The sequence below is a fragment of the Perca flavescens genome, chromosome 9 (assembly GCF_004354835.1).
Source record: "Perca flavescens isolate YP-PL-M2 chromosome 9, PFLA_1.0, whole genome shotgun sequence".
In the NCBI taxonomy this organism is placed as follows: domain Eukaryota; kingdom Metazoa; phylum Chordata; class Actinopteri; order Perciformes; family Percidae; genus Perca; species Perca flavescens.
In genome coordinates this window covers 33,839,832-33,860,359 of record NC_041339.1, presented here as the reverse complement: position 1 = coordinate 33,860,359, position 20,528 = coordinate 33,839,832, and the positions used below count along the sequence as shown (strand labels likewise).

Genomic DNA, 20,528 nt, shown 5'->3' with positions numbered 1-20,528 from the left:
TAAGGACTACTAGCCAGTCAGAAGCAGAGTATGAGGGCGTGCCCTGACAGTACCTAGGTAAGGACTACTAGCCAGTCAGTAGCAGAGTATGAGGGCGTGCCCTGACAGTACCTAGGTAAGGACTACTAGCCAGTCAGAAACAGAGTATGAGGGCGTGCCCTGACAGTACCTAGGTAAGGACTACTAGCCAGTCAGAAACAGAGTATGAGGGCGTGCCCTGACAGTACCTAGGTAAGGACTACTAGCCAGTCAGAAACAGAGTATGAGGGCGTGCCCTGACAGTACCTAGGTAAGGACTGCTAGCCAGTCAGAAACAGAGTATGAGGGCGTGCCCTGACAGTACCTAGGTAAGGACTGCTAGCCAGTCAGAAGAAGAGTATGAGGGCGTGCCACGCTAGCAGCTAGGCGAGCATTATAACATGTGTTATAACATGCGTTACAAAGTGATGCATGTTCATCACGGTAGTAAAAGTACTATCAACTGTCTGTTGCAGATTGGCTGGAACAGTGTTCTGTGGCTCATGCACTCCTTTCTGTCTGATTTCCATTTACAGAGCCAGCGCTGTGTAGGAACACTGTTTGTTTTTTCAGCTCACGCAGAAAATAAAGAGCCATGTGACTGTAATGAAATATTCACTGAATTTGACAAACAAATGTATGGATTAACATCACTTACTACACCTTTAAATTTGAGGGATTGTTTCCCCTTGAATTTAAGAGCAAAATTTTAAGAGCAAATCTTAATCTTAAAATAAATAAATACTGGACATTTGATATGATAAATACAGAGGAGCACACATTATTCTGAGGCTTTTCAGGTTTCAGGCACAAACGTAAATAATAATAATAATAATAATAATAATAATAATAATATTAAATAAAAAATAACTATATGTGTAGCCTAATCCCTATATTAGAGCCACCTCCACTCTTCTCTGGTATCACAGGTGTTGTTCTCTACAGGAAATTCATTGCTGGAAACGCCAAAGGCACCGTCTGTCATCGATTGACCTCTGCAAGGTGCCTCCAGCACCTACACACACACACACACACACACACACACACACACACACACACACACACACACACACACACACACACACACACACACACTGCTGCTCCGTTGGCTGCTGTCAACCTGCACTGTTTATTCTCTCTGTTTATATAAGGTGTCCTGAGTAATGAATAAACATAACTGCAAGGACATGCCTACTGTACCACAGGACACACACACACACACACACACACACACACACACACACACATTTTGTGTGATATGTTACCTGAAAAAAGACTGAATGGACCGCTGCGACATTTACACTGCACAAAGTCACAACACAACCAATATTATCTTAAAACAATGTAGCCACAAAGTGAGACTGGGAGAAGTTTGCTAACATCAGCCCCCATAAGCTTGTTGCTCGTAGCAGACCCAGACAGGCTGCAGTTTTAAAACCCCTGAGTGTATTTGAATGACCCAGGTTGTGTTTTACCGGCGCATGAATTCAACATTTTCATTTGTAAAATGACAGTTGTGCTTCCTCTAAAGTGACACAGAGTCATTTTAATCCCACCAAAATGACCTTTTTCAGTTTAGTCCTCATGTTATTTAATACTGGGGTCAGTTTTCCAATTTTTCCATCGTAGATATGAAAAGTTTGTGGGATAAATTTCCCACGAGAAAGCTCCAAACATATTGACATAAAACTGTACAGTTCAATATTCTCTCATGGTGAAGGTGTCTAAATAGCAGGCAACTTTTCAGGACATTTAACTGGCTATTTAACTCCCTGTTCACATTTATAAACATGTAGTTCATGATATATGTAATTCAAATATAGCTGCTTATGTTTAGGCAACAAAACGACTTAGGGTGAGGAAAATATCACAGTTTGGGTCAAAATAAGTAAGTTTATTACATAATCTTTTTTTAAACACTTTTTTTCATTCATTTTTCCAATTCACCTAAATGGTGTCAACAGGCAGTAAGCTACATACACCATAAATGACAGAAGAAGAAAAAATGACACAGATGCTGACTCTGAGAGTGACAAGAAGTTCATTAATTACAGAAGAAGCCTGTGCTATCACTGTGAACCCTTTTGGATCCTAATTATGTGAGAGTGTACAGCAGGGATACAGGGATAAGGCAGAAATAACTACAAACAATAAAAAAGGTCCATTTCAATCAGGAGAGACATTGCAGATATGCAAAGATGTATTGTATATAAGCATAATATGAAATGAACAGAGTCTTTGGGGATTAGAATCCATCGTTAAAACTATTTTAAAGGGGTTGAGAAGCCAGATGTATTCCCTCCCCCCCGATGGAGCCTAGATACCGGTGATGGTGGAGAAGGAACCCGGAGACCGAACAAAGGAGCTGTCTGCCGGAAAGGGACTCAGGGTGCAGTGGTTGACGATGCCCGGAGGTGGAAGAGGAGGAGGATTGCACGTTTGCCTGAAAAGACAGCTGATAGCAAGGAGAGAAGACATTTAAAGCAGGAAGTCATGCTGTGATTGGATCATGAATTTCGTTGCCAATTTTGGTTGTTTTTACTGAAAAGTGAACGCCTCTTAACAGCTGAATAGTTTTAGGAGGAGATAGTGGTGATTGAAGTTATTTAGAGGTCCTCCTGAAAGATTTTTTTCGCTGAGTTCCATTTAGCTTCACGTAATAATGGTTCTTATTCCGTCTATTTTATCATCTGATGTTTTGATGATAATGGTTTTAAAAACAAACGTTGCATTTTGATATACAGTATACATAGGCAAATCAACTGTATATGATGTATATACATTATATATTATTATTATATATATGTATTAAAAATAGAAAAAGGCACAAGCCCTGAACTATCGCCCATGCACAAGAAAAACTGACTGACTGAACTGTATATGACACAGGAGGTGCAATCCTAGTAAGTGGGTCCATTTATAAGGTTAGTTTTCTGAATGGGATTCCAGTAGACTGTGTGTTAAGACTGAATCCACACCCAAAACAAAACTCTGCAAGGCTCACATGATTTAAGTGCTTTCAACCTTGAAGGTGCAAAAGACAACAAGTAGAAAGTGCAACTACATTAGCTGTTACACTGATTGCCACCAACGTGATTTCGTTGTGTCCATACAATGACAATAAAGTATCTTGAATCTTGAATCGTGTCCTGTGTCATGCGTCAGCGCGCTGCTGCGCGCCGCTGCAGCGCCTGTGCGCGCCGCTCCGTATCTGCCTTTTCAGGGAGGAGCGCACCTTGTTTGGCTCAGTGGAGTCCCTGCTCTCCCCCCGCGCGTAATGCGGACCTTTTCCTGCACCGGACACCGGAGAGACACCCGACAACATTCATATCGGCAAAAGGCCAGCAAGCGGCTCAGTTCATGTTGGACATTTATTTAAAACATAAAAAAAAAAAAAAAAAAGGGATTTCTTATTGTCGAAGTCTGATAACATCCTTGGACGTATTTTGACTTTTTTTTTTTTTGCGCGTAGTTTTCAAAGTGAACAAGAATGTTGTTGCACATTACTCTCATCTCTGGAAGCTCGCGGTTGAAATGGATGGCCACGTTACTTCACACGGGTCTGTTCCTGCAGCTGGCGCTCTGGGAGACGGTGAGTGCACGCGCAACACTCCGGTTTAACCTTATGGGTCTGCAGGGTTGGCACGAGGAGGTTTATGATGACAGTGTATGTTGTTTAAGACCTTTTTTTAGGAAAGTGATCCTAGCACCCCTAAAAAATGATAGCAAAAAAAAAAAAGTCTGTGTTCATGTGGAGTAGTGCTCTAGGAATATCACAACGTCGTGAAACTAAACCCAGAATCTAGACGCCTTGGTCATTCAGAAAAAACATTCTGAGCTATTTTCAGAAAATAGTGCTCAGTCAGAAATAAGTCAAAATTGCATAAATCTCAATTTTTCAAAAGTTATTGATACTGCATTTTGGAAATATCTGCTTTTCTATATATAAATATCGGATTTAATTTGTAATACCACCTCACGTTTGTAGCAATGGCCCTGTGACTCATCATCAAAGTAAGTTTTCTCAGAATTGTTGTTGTCTTTCTAGTTACATAATGCATTATTATATATATGTATTATAGATAGAAAAAGGCACAAGCCCTGAACTATCGCCCATGCACAAGACAAACTGACTGACTGAACTGTATATGACACAGGAGGTGCAATCCTAGTAAGTGGGTCCATTTATAAGGTTAGTTTTCTGAATGAGACCATGATGGCCCAAAATGATGTTAAAACGCACAGTTTGCACAGTAGAATAACGTTTTTTTTATTTTTTTAGTTTATTTTTTCTAAAAACGTTTAGTTTTTTGCTTATCCTGCACGTGTACAGAACAAATCAGTACATTTTGCTGCCAAATTTAAAGGTCGTTGGAAATTCCGCCGGATGTCCCTCATTTCAGCCGAATGTCCGTCCCCTTCCTCTTTCTTTGTGTTGGCGTTCTAACCTCCGGTGGATTTGTGAGGACTATGGTTAACTGCTCCACAGATCTCTGCAGGGTAAATCCAGACAGCTAGCTAGACTATCTGTCCAATCTGAGTTTGTGTTGCGTGACTAAAACTACTTTTGAACGTACACATGTTCCACCGAAACAAGTTCCTTCCTGAGGCTATTTTGCAGAGTCACTGTGGCTCCGTCCGGTGTTTAGCGCTGCCCAAGCCGATTGTGATTGATTTAAAGAAATGGCAATAAACCAGAACACGTTTTTCTCCCATCCAGGAATGTTGTGTGGACTAGCCAGACCCTCCTCCGCAGCGCTGTGGAGGAATGTCTGGCAACACAAGAATATTGTCCATGTGGAAATGCTCCCACAAACACAACCAGTCCAGATGAGAAGCAGTTTTCTGCAGATATCGACCTGCTGCCCTCGTGTTGTCTGATGTGTCTAAATTGAATGATCGTAACATGATTAACTGATGGATGATTCATTTGTCTGGAGTAGCCCATTATTGGCTATTCTGTGTGGTGATTTAATATTCCAGATTATTCATTTTGCTTCATATTTTGCTGTCAAAATAAGAATATCCCAACATTTTATAAAAGAAACATAAATCTCAGAGAAACTTTCATCTATCCACAGAAGCAACCAGTGATAAACAACATACACATATAGCCCACCTCAAATAAATATTCACTCAATAAGAAGAAAAGATCCAGTGGTGTCTCCTGTGACTCCATTAACACTGGACACTCACTTGACTCTGCTTCCTTTGGCTCCAGACAGACAGCAGCAAAGAGAAAACATTAATATCTTTTTCTCTGCATATGCACACCGGTTTGAAATTCAAATAACGCAGACAATTCAGGATGGAGAATATTCCATTTCATCCCTTCATTTATTCTTGGATTTCGTGCCACCGTGAAAGGCCTTTCTTCTCCATCAGCTGACCTGATGGTTTGTGTCCATTGTCAGCGTCATTTCTTCCCATTCATTTCTATCAAAGCAGCCATGCAATGCATTCTGGTAGCATCGAGGGGACTTTGGAGAAGTGGGGCGTCGGGGTCCCCTGCTCCTCATTTACATAAAATTGATCTTCATGCAAATGAGGACCAAGCCAGGTCGGCTCGACGCCTCTCAAAAGCTGACAAAAATCTTTTAAACTGACCGCTGAAATGAAGATTTCTCGCTGAAAATGTTTTCAGAAACTCATTATGGTGAACTATTTTTGTAAAATAGAGAATGTATTCCAAACGAGCCGCCATTATGGTCAGTTTTGAAATCCAGGAGTAGCCAGACCCACGCGGCGCGCTCGTCCAATTAGCTCCAGCCATTGCGGTTGTAGGAGGGTGGGTTTTTTTTGCTTGTCAGTGGTCAGTGAAGAGAAACTGGTGGCAAGCCCACTAGCGTGCAATACTGGGAGGAGGGGCGATCCCTTCTGTCAAAACAACGCGTATATGGACATGTACCATAAGAGTTGATGGGTAGTGATGTGCGGATCGATACTAAAGTATCGATATTTACGATCCCAACGTCTCCTGCTCTGGTATCGATTCTCATATAAAAAGATCAATATTCAAACTCAGTAATTTGGAGTGAGTGTTTATGTTATCATAAGTAAGTTGTTGTCACCAGAAAAGTCTAATTATATCCGGTTAGGGGAAGGAACTACTTCTCCTTCCGCCGGTCAGTTGTGTGTGCACTGCGGCTCTGTGACGGAGCTGGCCAGGGGAGCCTATTTTTATTTTATTTTTTTGTAAACATGAATGTTTTGTGAAAACAATTTGAGTTAACGGTTTTCAAGGGTGCCTGATTTACATGTGTTGTGAAGAACAGCAAAACGTGGATATGGAATATTTTGTGACAAGGTTAAGAGTCAAATTTTTTTATTTGTGTGTTATTTTCAACCTGTTTTACTGTACAAGTCTCTGAGATGAGAGTAGTTTATTGTCTTGTCATTATGCAGCTATAATTTGGAATTGGTAAGCCTACAACCTACTTTTTTACTTTAAACTAGTTGTCACATCACACTACAAATAAAATATGTAAAAAGTATTTGTATTGGTATCGGTATCGGCAATACCAGCCTGGGTATTACTTGGTATCGGATCGAATAGGAATTAAGTGGTATCGCACATCACTATTGATGGGTGGAGGATGACGTTTTGTGACGCGTCCTCCCTGAACCTGAAGGCTGTCAATGATCCTGTGATGTGCCTTCCTTTATTTGCTGCTTCCTCCTCCAGAGACTCTGAAGCTGCTCATTTTATGCTCTTTGCCATTTCATTAAAGATCATGGTTATAGCGCAGGATGGATGTCTAATGCCACTTATTGGCCTGCTGGATCACTTTAATCACATCAAAAGTGTTCACGGCATGCAGGGCGACACATTCTCACTCCCAGCACGTCAAAAAGTGCTGCTTGGTCAGGGGCCTTTGATGTTTGTTACTGATGCAAAAAGTCTCCTTTCCACATTCACATGCATTGAGTAGCAGTTAAATAACTTGCTTAACTGACGTTAAATGACTCCCATCCCTCTGTCTCCAGATAAGTCGTGCCTCTGCTCTAAAAACAACCCGTCATTCCTTAAAATCACTTCTTAAGGCCACCGGTAAGCAGTGCAGAGAGGTCTACATGGAGGAAATGTGCTCCAGTGTTTCTAGATTCTGTGAGTTACCTTTCCTGGTGGCCATATTTTGTTCAAACGGAAGGCAGTTAATTGATTTTTGGGGCGAATAACGAGCAGCAGTTGCTGGAATCAAAGGCAGGAAGGGTTTGTGTGTCCAGAAATGAAAAGAATGATGCAATTTCAGGCTGACAGATGGCAGCCTCTGTTATGCTGCTAAAATGTTTAAAACTTGGGGCCCTTTATTTCAGTATTTTTGCGGTTTTCCATTACATGGTAGCGGCTCGACTCGCCTCGACTCTACTCGCCTTTTTTGGTTTTTCATTACGACAAAAAGTACCTGGTATCTGCTAATGGGTGCTTTTTTTAGTACCGTCTCAGCTCGCTTGGAACCTCGACTGAGGTGGTACTAAAAAAAGTAACCATTAGCAGATACCAGGTACTTTTTTTCGTAATGGAAAACCAAAAAAGGCTGCAGACTACAGATTGGTCGGAAAGAATAATCACTGATCACTGCGTCATCATTGCTAGCAACAGACGGGGGTGTCCTGAACCAACCCGCCATTTTTAAATAGTTTAGCCAGCTGTGGTTGTTTGCTGCCTCCAGCTTCTTTTGAAACAAAGTTTTTCTTGGTCCCGCGGAGGCTCCACGCAGAGCTTTCTCCGGAGCATACAAGTGGCCTGACGTTTACTTCTCCGCTGGTGTGTGCGACAAGCCAGCGTGTGTGTGTGTGTATGTGTGTGTGTGGGGAGTGGGGAGTGGGTGATAGAGCGAGGGATCAGTGAGAGAGTGACGGCGATTAGCTTCAGAGTGAGTAGTGACTCTAGAGTCATATAGTGAGAGAAACAAAGTGTCTCCTCTGTTCTTTCTGACCACGGTGGGAAATCTGGAACAGGAGAAGTTAACTCTCTCCTTGATTTCATGTTGTTTATGGAGAAGGAGAACAAGGAAATGAGTCGGGGGAATTGCAACACTACCAAGCCACGCCCACGGCAGTCGCTACGACGACCAGCCACGCTGAGGCGGTACTAAAATCTGCAATGGAAAGCGGACGCACAGTGCGTCGAGTTGAGTCCAAGGGGGTAAGCGAGCGTCTGGAATGCGTAGCTCCTATGGTGCCATTTTGATGCTAACATGTGGTCATCCGCCGTTAGCATTCCATTGACTGCCATTCATTTTGACATCACTTCGAAAGTGAATAACTTTACATCTGAAGCGTTTAAAGACTCTGTTTGTCCGTTGTTTATTTCTAAAGAAACACAACAATGTATAAAAGGATCCATTACCTTGTATCTCATGTTATAGCTCTGTAGCAGACGTTTTTGTAAAAATAGGCTAATGATTGTGTCATAACCACGCGACTTTCTGTCACAGAGGAATTATCGTATAGTACAGGAGAAGCTCGCAGGCAGTTTCGACTTACGTTAGCTGTTTAAGTTTAATTACTAATGTTAACTAGCATTTTAATTAGCAATAATTAGCCTGTGCCCATGTTATCTCCTTACATATATCTACGCTCTCCGTCTCTGCAAGATTGGGAATGATTGAGATTTCTCTTGTCACAGCTACCAGAAGACTTCACACTTTCAGACAGGTTGCTCACGTCACATTTACGTTGTCTCTGTCAGTTGGAGGCTGCGCAGTAAAGCAAGTGATCACCAGAAAAGTGCTTCTAATAGCCTTCACTGGTCTCCGTCCAGAGCAACGGGCTCTGTTGGTCCATTTTATATATCAATCAATGGTTGAGTCGAGGCGAGTCGAGTCGAGGCGAGTCGAGCAGGTAGATAAATGTGATTGGTCATGAGATGACTGATGGAATAGGAACGACATAAAGACATTGTTATGCTACATACATTTATTAATTTGTTTCTCTAATCCTTAAAAAAAATCTTCAAATGACACAATTACAAGTCCGGGTGCATCCTCTTCCCTCTAAATGGACATTTACCCTAATTCTTTTCTTAATTACAAGGATCTTCATACCGATAAAACTTGTATATACTAGACTAGTCTCGCATTGCCAGACCTATCTCCACAGCATTGCGGAGGAAGGTCTGGCAACATGAGCATACACTCCAAAAACCCTCCGGGTTTGTTTGCATTTCTTTAATCCAATCACAATCGTCTTGGGGCATAAAAAAAAAAAATTGTTTGGTTCTGGTTGGTTGTCAGTTGAGGTCATGGGTCGATAGGGAATTTATTTTATTTTTTATTTTTATTTTTTTCCCAGTGGCAGCAAGGGATAGGTAGGAATATTTTTTTTTCCTTTACAGTAGCGATGGATACTTAATCTTTTCATAACATAGCCTACCTGTTACTACATGTACAGTTGTTGCTTAATAAATTGAAAACATGTAAATCACGTGCATATTAAGTAGCCACATGTATTTGTTTTGGTGGTTTAGCTGGTGGTGGTTAGCTGATACATGGTTAAACATCATTTGCTCAGTGTATCACCTTGTGTACTTCGTCCACAGCAAATAAGTAAACATATTCTTTGTAAATCTTTACAATCATTCCCCGGACGAACCAAACAGGCCTGCCTTGTTGCACGATCCAAATTCTCCTTAAAACTTGCCATTTTCAGCCTAACGCTGTTCAGATGTTCCGGTTAATTTTGCTCAATCCAACCGTAGTTTAAAGTTAACACAAAGAAAGCGGAAATTGAGGGAAATCTGGTGGAAACTATCCCATAAATGAACCGTCGTCAATATAGACTAATACTTGACTGACAGTTGATTGGGAAGTGTTGTTTAATTAGTACCGATGGTGCGTTGCTGTGTGGAAAGGAATCCGCCGACACTGTTTCTTGATTATAAAAAGTTTATTTACATCAAAGGAATTCAGCATCAATTTACAAGCCCTGCAGAGCTCGGAGAGCGACAGCTACCCAGATTCTCAAAAGTCACTCTAAAGTTCTTTGTGTGTGGACCACATATCTATATTCCATAGATTGGGGTGGGATTGATAACTGACCAATGGCTTCATGCCAACTGGCTCTGTCTAAGGGTCCATTGATAATGCATCACAGATGTTTTCATGAAGTGTCCAACGAATGTAGGCTAAAGTTCATCTGGGTTTCTTTGTTACCCAAAGCTTAAATACAAATCATATAGAATATGCAAATACAATAAGATGACAATATACCTCAGAAGTATTACTTATAAAGAAACCAGAGAGAGAAAACTGTGATAGTCACACTGCAATGAAATGAGATGTCAAATAATATGAATGAGAAACATTTGTTCATGCTATGACCACAGCACAGAGACTAAAGCCTCAAGCCATTTTAAAGAAGGGACACACAGGTTGTCTCTCCTTATTGATACAATCCCAAAATGAACTTAACAAAAAATGTCTTCTTTCTGTCTGTTAGTTGATATCAAAATTCCAGTCACATGTTGCTTACGTAAGCTAAATTTAGAAAAGAACAGAACATACCATTAATCCTGCAGGGCCCAACCATGAGGACTATCTCTCTGCTTCTGTCCTCTGTGCCTCTCCTCTCTTCTCTCAACGATGATTAATGATCTCAAAGCTTGTGTATTGTCAGTATTTCTCATTCCGTTTCCTTTTCTCCTCAGGTTTTGCTCCAAGTATATATGTCTTTCCTCTCTGCTGTTTCTTCAAAGCTTTCAGTTTGTCATGATTGACTAGTGTTGTGTTAAATAAAGAGTAGACGCTCTCCAGGAAGAAGCTGCGTGCTTCAGGGACAGCTTTGCAAGTGTCGCAGAGGACAAAAATTGCTTCAGGATGTTTTTGTCTAAAGCTCTAAGCTCTAATGCCAACTCTTGCCCCACTTATAACAGAGGCGCCATCGTGCTTGAGCAACAGGCGTGAGATTTTCCCATCCATGTTTGACAAACTGCTCCTCTATGGTGTCAGGGATGGGGTTGACATCGAGCTTGCAAAATTCAAGAAATCGCTCCTTTACCATGTCTTGTGAAGTCATATACCGAACACCTAGTCTGTATCGACGACATTTCATTTCCGGCATTGTTCAGGTGCAGGCGGAAATTCCGCCGGATGTCCTTCATTTCGACCGGATGTCCCTCACCTTCCGCTTTCTTTGTGTTGTAATTTTAAACTCCGATGGATTTGTGAGGACTATGGTTAACTGCTCCTGAGTTAACCATGAGTTCTGAGTTTTCTGTTGCACGACTAAAACAACCTTGGAACGTACACATGTTCCACCAAAACAAGTTCCTTCCCGAGGCTATTTGCAGAGGAACCGTCATTGTGTCCGACGCTTAAAGTAATGCCAATAAACTGTTTTTCTCCCATCCTGGAATGTTTGCCAGACCTTCCTCCGCAGCGCTGTGGAAGAAGGTCTGGCAATGTGAAATGACCGAACACATATAGCAAGTAGCTATGAAGGCCGATCCCTTGCTTCATCTACTATGATTGAATACATTTTTGCTGATTTGATCTCTAAAATATTATTTGTTGTTATGATGTCAGAGCAGCTTTGGATCCTCTTATTATTGGATGATGAGATGTAAGTGGTACGTTATGGAGATTTGTATGTTTGTAAAAATGGATTGAATTGCACTCCATGAAATTGCCTATCTTCCCTTTCATTGTGACCCCCAAAAGCAATTATGTATGGCCTTGTGTATCATAGATCTCATGCTCCCAGAAGGATTAAGGGCTATTTTCCAGTTACACTGTACTCACGAGGGAATATGTCTGGTCGTTTAGTTGTTTTGGTTTTGCATAGAGCCTGCACACTAAGAAGAATGCAGCTTTTGTTTTTTTTTATACAGAGTATTCCAGCCACTCAAACGTTTGAAACCAGCTCTGTTGGAACACTGTCAAACTGACTGTGTGGGAAATATACCTCTTTACTTGCATTGGCCCTGTTTGTAGGGTCCCTAAGTCAAAGGCTTCAGCTATGTGTCTATCCGTAGCAGAGGCCTCCTGGCTCTTCTCTCCTCCATCTTTCCTGGCTCTTTCCCTTCCAGTGCTGGTTATTGTTCAAAAAATTACCAATACTGTGACTTCAATACCGGTTCCTAAACAATACTTTTTTTAATATCAATTTTATAAAATCCATTTCAACGAAAATAAATTACACCATTACACATTAGGGCACAAATCGTTTTCATTTATTCTTTCCGCTCCTACTACGTGAGCGTCTTTACGACGTGTAATGTTAGACAGCCAATCAGCAGCATTACTAGAGCTTAGTAGAAGCATGCTGCATGCTTATTGGCTCACTGATGCTGATGAGGTTTATTCCTTAGGGATTGAAATTAGGTATTGAGTGACAAGGCATTTTTCGATACTCTATATTTTAGAGGCGATTCGGTCGGTGCCTAAAAAGTATTGAATTCGGTACCCAGCCTTGGTCCTTTCCTCACTTCAGTTTCCACAAGTTGCTCTCTCTCTCTCATCTCTCACCCGTCCATCCTTGGTCCTTCCTGGCTCATCTTAGTGTTATAATAAACACCCAAGTTCATAAGCTCTCACTATGACAAATTATTTAAAACAAAAGCAAGTTTAAATTTAGCCGAGAAAAGGTTCCTGTGAGATGGGTACATGCCGGTCGGTTCAGAGGCCGTTGCAGTTGAGTTTAGCCGACAAAAAGGTGACCGTCATCCGGCTACGGCAGTTAAGTTTAGGCACCAAAATGACTGGTCAAAAGATTGACCTCCTTCCTTCATGGACCAGAGCAGTCTTGTACAGCAGCAGTCAACGTGACGCACACAGCAAAAAATACGTGGAATACATAGGAATTACAGTGCTTCACTTATTGTAGCTATATGTACGAATAGCTCATGAGAAGAGCCTGATTCATATGTATCAATCTTACACACACTAACTACTTAGTATTTATCTCATAAAATAGCTTCACACCGAATAGATTATGTTTATATAATATGATACAAAAAGATAGGTTTCCATTAAGAAAAAAAACCTATACATAATTAACATAAAACTCATTATGCCATAACCTACATCTTACACTGCCAACCTAAAGCTCTTTTTTTGTCGTTTTCTTTGAAGAAAGGAAAAACTTCCTCTGCATCATGATGACCGAACTATAATCTGACAGTGGTCAGTGTAGTGGTAAAAACTGCTGCATCAGCCTCTCAGAATTATGGAATGCCGTTTCATTCAATATTAAATAAATTAATAAATACATAAAGAAAGACATGAATAAATAAATAAATATGGTTTTGAAATACATCATGAAATAAATAAATGAAGCAATAAATACATAAATAATTAAATAAATGTAAATATTCATATATAAATGAATCAATTAGTTAAATAAATATGTTAAAAGGTTTTACTTATTTCATGGTACTTTTATTTTATAAGTCCACGTTTATTTATTTCAAGAGACTTTTATTTCAGAAATCCACTTTTATTTATTTCCGTGGACTTTTATTTCCTAATGCTACATTTATTGATTTCCCTCTCTATATATTTCCAGTTCTTATATGCAAATCAGGGGACGTGGCTATCTCTCACATTCAGAACAGAGCCATGGGCAAAAAAGGCTGGCGAAGTGAGAGTGCGGACATAATGGAAGACATCGGTGGGCTCCGAGATAGCATCATTAGCAGATCAAATTGATCAACATGGTTTATCAGCAGGCACATATTGAAGATTTTTTTGGGAATACTAGGGGGCGGATAAGTGCTCTTCAAGAAATATACATAGACAACGAAGTTTTAAATAGTTTAAGACTGATTGAGCACCGTGTTTGTGTGGAAGATTGAATTGAATTGAAAAAACTTTATTAATCCCGATAGGGAAACTGGTTTGCCACCAACCATACAGCAATCGAACACAATACACAACTAACAGACAAATAAACAAACAAATAATTCTGGACTAGTAGACCAATAGACCCTAATAAGGAGACACAATTTCACACAAGAATAATATCCAACGGTTAACAGTGTAGGTTAAAATATCTAACCGCAGCGGGAACAAAAGACCTTCTCAAGATGTCCAAGTCCAAGAAGAAGTTGGGCCGTTATGGGGTGCTGCCGTGCTATCACTAGCTATAGTGTTAGCTATCACTAGCTAACACTGACAAATTCATTAGTGTTTTAATCACTGCGGGTTAACATTAGCTGAGGTGTTGTTAAGTGAGCTAGCGGGCAATCGACTACTCTAATTCACATTCACCTGAAGATTTCCTTTGATGTCGAAGTGAGACAAGGTGAATTGGACTTCCTTGGGACTATTTATGTGGACGTTTACACACTGGCAGGGTTATGAATGAAGGAAACGAAAATGCAAAATGCTCGCCTGCAACAGGCTGGGAATATTCATACCATTACGCAGCATAGGACTTTTATTGTGAAAGATAAGAACAAGGCAAGGCAAGGCAAGGCAGTTTTATTTGTACAGCACATTTCAGCAACAGGGCAATTCAAAGTGCTTTACATAAAACATAAAGAGAAGTTCAAAAAGGATAAAAAAAATTAAAACATTAAAGAGCAGTTAAAAACAATTAAAACAAAATCAAAACAAAAAACAGACAGGCAGGACCATATTTTTTTACCATCTCAATCACCACGGGCCCCGCAGGAACATGTGACTTTGAACTCTTGTTAACCATTACCTACAATATAGCCGTCGCTATGAGGCTTAGTTTAATCAGGCAAATTTTGCAAAATCCTGAACAGTTCCACCTGTTTTCCTTTAGATTTTATCATAAAATCTATGTCACACCCGTGTTGGAGAACAGATGGAGTGGATCTGGTATGCGCTGCCTTTGTCAATTTTGAAAGGAGTGAAGTTTGTCGTTTTTTTAGACAGCTCTGGCTGTCGGACTACGTGCCTCTGTGTTTTTTTTTAATTGGTTGATGCCTTTATTTGCTGTGCAAAGCTCAGAAAAATCGACATTGTTTTGAAAAAAGATGACGTCACTTTATCGCCGCATAATGTTCGCGGTCTGTGTAAAAGTACTCATGACAAAAACAACTGTCGGAAAAAAATTTATTGACGTACAAATTAATCGCACAAAAACAGATGTAGCCTACAGCTAGATGTACTGAGGCCCAGCGGGGCTTTGAGCTAATTACTCTATTACTATGTCAGCATGCTAACATGCCCACAATGACAATGCTAACATCTTGATGTTCAGCAAGTGTAATGTTTACAATGTTCAGCATCTCTGTTTAGTGTGTTAGCATGGTAACATTTGCTAATTAGCAATTAACAAAGTACAGCTGAAGCTGCTGGAATGACATTAGTTTTGTGAGCATTTTTTTGGTCATGAAAGGATGAAATGTTTACCTGATGATGGCGCAAAATGAAAAATACCAAACTATTCCCTTAAAGACAGAATGCGAATGAGAAGAGAGGTGTAATGGGTTCAATATAATATAATGTCATTGTGGCAAAAATTACTTGACCCAGAGGTAAGATGTAGATTGAAAACATTAAAGGGCCAATAATAGACATACAGACACACCCCCCCCCCCACACACACACACACACACACACACACACACACAAATGACATCAGAGACCGTGATTACCTGTCCTTTGTATCACTGTGAAAATGTGAATTTAAATGATGCCAGCACGCTAAAGGTTACTGGAGGCGACCGGCGCCCTGCGAAAATGACCCAGTTAAGACAGTGATTGAATTTAAATGACATTGCAGCCACGTAAACTGTTGCCATTTAGGACTGAGGGTTACAATAATTAAAGTGCACGCTCAAATGGCACTCCAGCTCTTCACGCACACGCACATGCACACGCACACACACACACACATAGACACACACACAGACGATCAGATTTTCTCATTTTGCGTCTATAAAGTTGTAAGTTATAAAAATGTGCCGGGCTCGTCTCCTCATCGTAAGAGTTCCAACAGATTCTCTGCACATCACTAAACCGTAAAAATGAGACATTGTGCTGTCAGAAGACAGCATGTTGTGTTATTATCTTGCTTGTATGAAGGAGGTTTGTTCCATAAACCTGCAGTGCAGTAATATTACTGCGCTGTCTTGCGTCACGGTGAGGCTGCTGTGCCAGATCGAGCTGTTCAGCTACACATACTCATTTGTTCCAGCTGTAGTAGGTACAAACTCATAACGATGAAGGAGTTCATGGGCCACCCAGTTTAGATAAATTGTAGAAATGTTTAGCCTATTTATATTAAATTCTGCTCATGTACAGTTCCGTGTTTAGGGAACACTGTGGATTTATCAGATAACCCTTAAAATAGAAAATCTAGGTGAGAGCTGTTGGAAAATAAATCCACCATGATTTATGTTGCTTTTACAGTCTCATCCAAGCATATTAAGTCTGTCTTATGTAAGGAAGTGACAGGGTTATTTGTCAGATACAAGCCTGCATACTGTATAAGGCAGTAGAACCCAACCTGAGAGTCGTGAGCTCCAAAAGAGGCAAGATAATGACAGTTTTTATGATAATAATTACCAGTTTTGGAAACAAAATTCTGCTGCACAAAATTAGCATTATTCTACTGACTTTTCTCTCACCTCTAGTTATTTACCTTTTGTTATTACTGTTAAGTTTTTTTAAATATATCATACCTCTTCGGGCCAACCCGTTCTCACACCGAACTCGTAATATACAGACGCTTGGGCAGTGGCTGTCAGCGTCAGATACGATGCAAAAATCACCCTTGAGCATGTGTGTAGAACGCACCGGGCAGAGCAGCAGCTACGTGGCATTTGAGGATGACGTAAGAGAGACAACGGGGGTGGTGGACGGGTCAAACATCACAGGACTTTCACCCAGGAGACCGGGGATCATGTCACGCGTGTCACATTTCCTAAACCCAACTGTCCCGTTCTTGTCCCGCGTGTCAGGGAAACATACCTTTTATAAGCCCACTCACGATTTTTTCCTTAACCCTTGTGTTGTCTTCTGGTCGACCATGCACTTGTTGTCCTTCTGGGTCAAAATTAACACTTTTTTTCCCCATTTTTAAAAAATATATTTTTGACAAATTGACGTTTTTGTCCTTTTTTTTCCAATAACACCAACTTATTACCAATAGCTTTACACTTATTTTTGGAATTCATGGTCAGGAAATCTCATTTATAGGAGATTATAGCTAATTTTGAAATTTTGAAATGATGAATGATTTTGACTAATATTAGAACGTATGTTGGTGGAGAATCACAGACGTATGGATGTCAAAGATTAGTCAGGTTTTGAAACCATTTCAATTTTTTTCAAATGCTATAAAATTGAATACCCACAATTCAATGAAAGTAGTAATCGAGTACTTGCAATTGTACTTAATTTTTTTTGTAATTTGGTTAAAAAGAAACCCATATTTCTGATATAGAAGTTTTGAGAACAGGTCAAATTTGACCCGAGTTTAGATATGACGCTAAAGGAGACTTTTAGCGTCAATAACAACGGCAAAAGCCTAAACCTAACCACACTAAAACCATTCATCAAAGGGTCAAAGTCCTGCACTTTGTACAACTTCTGTGTAATACAAGATAGAAAACAAACTTTATAAAAAAATTATAATTATTAAAAAATAATAATAATAATAATAATAGTCCAGGCAGCAATTACCTTTTCTCCAGAACGTAGTTTTGTCAAAACATTTAAAAGTATAATTTTTAGGAGACGCAGTTGAAATAAGACCGAGGAACACTTCTACTAATTTGATCAAATAATAATATATACTGTAATATCTCTTTTTACTCTTTCATTTTGCTTAGGTGTAACTCAGAGTTGACACTCCCAACACAAGAAAGATTTTTTTTTTGTTATGAAACAACTGGTTCAATAAAGGAAACGCACACATACACGCTGTAGACACACACAGATTGACATATTGACAACATGAACTTGACAGCTGTAGGGTAAAATGTCCTGCAACAGGACCAGGACGTGTGCGTCCGTCCTTTTGAGTTAATCCTGGACACTGCTGCGCTGCGAGAGGATGAAGTCAAATGTCACGCTCACCTGCAGCGTCTCCATCTGTCCAACTGGCAGGTGTTCTCCCTGTGACAGTTCACACATTTCAAACCAAACGCGTTCATCAGAGAAATCAATTAGACACATTCAAAGCAAATTACAGGGATTATTTCTCACTTGACAGCGTAAAAGATCAACTTCTGTGACATGATAGCACATTACTTGCAAGGCGGAGATGCTGCTGGGATTTATATTTTCGTGGCATATGGGAATTTATACATCTTCTAAGATTATTATAGGCCCATATGAATCTGTGGGTTTCTGTCCTCCTCCTCCTCGTCACGTTCTTCAGAAGGCAGGGGAGCCTTGGCAGCTGCTGCAGAAGTCAAGACTTTGAGAGGAAGTTGTCGGAACACCCACGTTGCAGGTGTCAAGGGTGCTCATCACCGTACAGCGGTTCATCCTCTGGGTTTCCGGGTAGTGAGAGAGGTGGAGCACAACATGCATTAAACAAGGATCATATTAAACTCACATGGAGCGTAAAGCACAAAGACGGTTCAGATCGATCCCGTAATCAACATTCTAACGCTGCTGACTCAATACTATTGATTTCAAAGTTTTTGTTAATTTTTAATTGCCATCACAATGTCATAAAAGCAGTTTCTGCATTTAAATGGCTTCATGTCTGTGCCTTTGATGTGTCGCTCTTTACCTAACACATTTTAATATTGCACTTTTATGCTACTTGCCCACTGGTTACTTCATATTTAATTTCATACATTTTATTCTATTTTGTTATATATAATATGTATAGTTTCTATACTTGTGTCACACGGCAGAGTTTTTGTGTTTATTTATCTGCATGTTTTGGTTGGCTGTGCTTTATTTATTTCTTATTGGTCATGTGTTTTGCATGTTAATTTGGTTGCTGTGTTTTAATTATTGATTTAGTTTTTGGTTGCATGTTTTGTTTTGTTGCTCTGGGCCTAGCATGATTTTATTTTCTAGTGTCTATGTATCTGTGAACAAACCCTGATAGAAACTTGGGAAAAAACACCGAAAGCCAACAGCACAGGCTTCATCCATCTGTCTTTTCTTTGTAAGAATCCATTTTTTAGGGATAAATTTAAACCTGAAACATCTGAATGTACTATCTGTGTTCTGCATTAAGTTTAAATCCCCTGTTCCAACCCATATCATGCTGAATCAGATGCTTCTACAGCAGCTGAATATCTGAATTACAAAAGTTCAATCACGTGCCAACTACCAAGAGTATACGATTTTCTTTTGCGTTAATTTTTTGATTATATAGCTGTTTTGAACAAACAAAGAGTTCCTAAAAGGTCTGACACTTTTTGAACACACCACCATCAAGATGACAAAAAAAAGATATCAATATTTGAACCAAATTAATTTATAAGTTTCATCTTTAGGTTGCTCTGAATGAAAAAATATTGCCTGATGCATGTATTACACAGATTCAAAAGTCTTTATGGAAGTTAACATGTTTATATCGGTGTTATTTTGTTGGTATTTTGTTTTAATTGTATCCATTTACTTCTCTATAATTCAAAAGGAATTATTATTGCCATTTGAAAACATTCATAAATAGTGTAGGCTACTCTAGTTTATATATTACTGTTGAATTGTAATTGTGATTCCTGCACACCTCTGGAGGAAACACTCACTGTTACTGTAGCTGCCCGCTGAACCTCGTATCGTCATTTCTGCACTGACGAGTGTTTTTGTGTGACTCTGGTGTTCTCTCTTCTTAGACAGAGGCCATCCACCCAGACTGTGCCCTGGTGGTTCAGCACATGAAGGCTCAAGAAAAATGTAACCAGATCCACAAACAGGAGGAGAACAACCACTCTACCGGGACAGGTCGGTGTGCTTTCATCTTGCTGTAGGAACAGAGGCGTTATTATGGAACTAGTCTAATTCATGGCGTTCCACTTTCCGGATTGCTCTGTTGCCGCCAGAAATTCCGCTGGATGTCCCTCTTTCGGCCAGATATCCGTTACCTTCTGCTTTCTTTGTGTGGGAATTTTAAATGCAATTTTGTAATCCCACTCTGGCAACAAGGAACGAGAAAAAAATCTCTCTTACAGCATTGTCACACTTGTAATGCTCAGAGCATGGTACACATAACCTGATGCGCCAGATGGTTTGTTAACACAGAACCATCTGAGACGCCGTCATTGAAAACTGTTTGTGAAAGGGCAGGCACTTTCAAAAATTACCTGGCATGTGATTGGATGAACCCCGTCCACCATTGTTGTTTTGAACCAACAATGGCTGTCACACACACACACACCTTAGTCTATATGGACGACGTTCCATTTCCAGGATTGTTCAGGTGCTGCCGGAAATTCCACCGGATGTCACTCTTTTTAGGCCGGATGTCCCACACCGTTCTCTTTCTTTGTGTTGGCATTCTAAACTCTGGTGGATTTCTGAGGACTATGGTTAACTGCTCCTCAGATCTCTGCAGGGTAAAAAAAAAAAAAAAAAAAAAAAAGAGTTTTCTGTTGCCCAACTAAAAGAACTTTTGAA

General features: G+C 40.1%; 1 protein-coding gene across 1 annotated transcript in view; it reads left to right on the top strand.

Annotated features, from left to right (window-relative positions):
• The first annotated feature begins 3,549 nt into the window (after nucleotides 1-3,549).
• The window catches only part of ghrhrb (growth hormone releasing hormone receptor b), a 55,183-nt gene continuing 38,204 nt past the window's right edge, over nucleotides 3,550-20,528 (top strand). Inside the window, exons 1-2 of the mRNA XM_028587853.1 lie at nucleotides 3,550-3,610; nucleotides 19,748-19,856. Coding sequence (XP_028443654.1) covers nucleotides 3,557-3,610; nucleotides 19,748-19,856 — 163 coding nt within the window. The 5' untranslated portion in view covers nucleotides 3,550-3,556. The remainder of the gene's footprint in view (nucleotides 3,611-19,747; nucleotides 19,857-20,528) is intronic.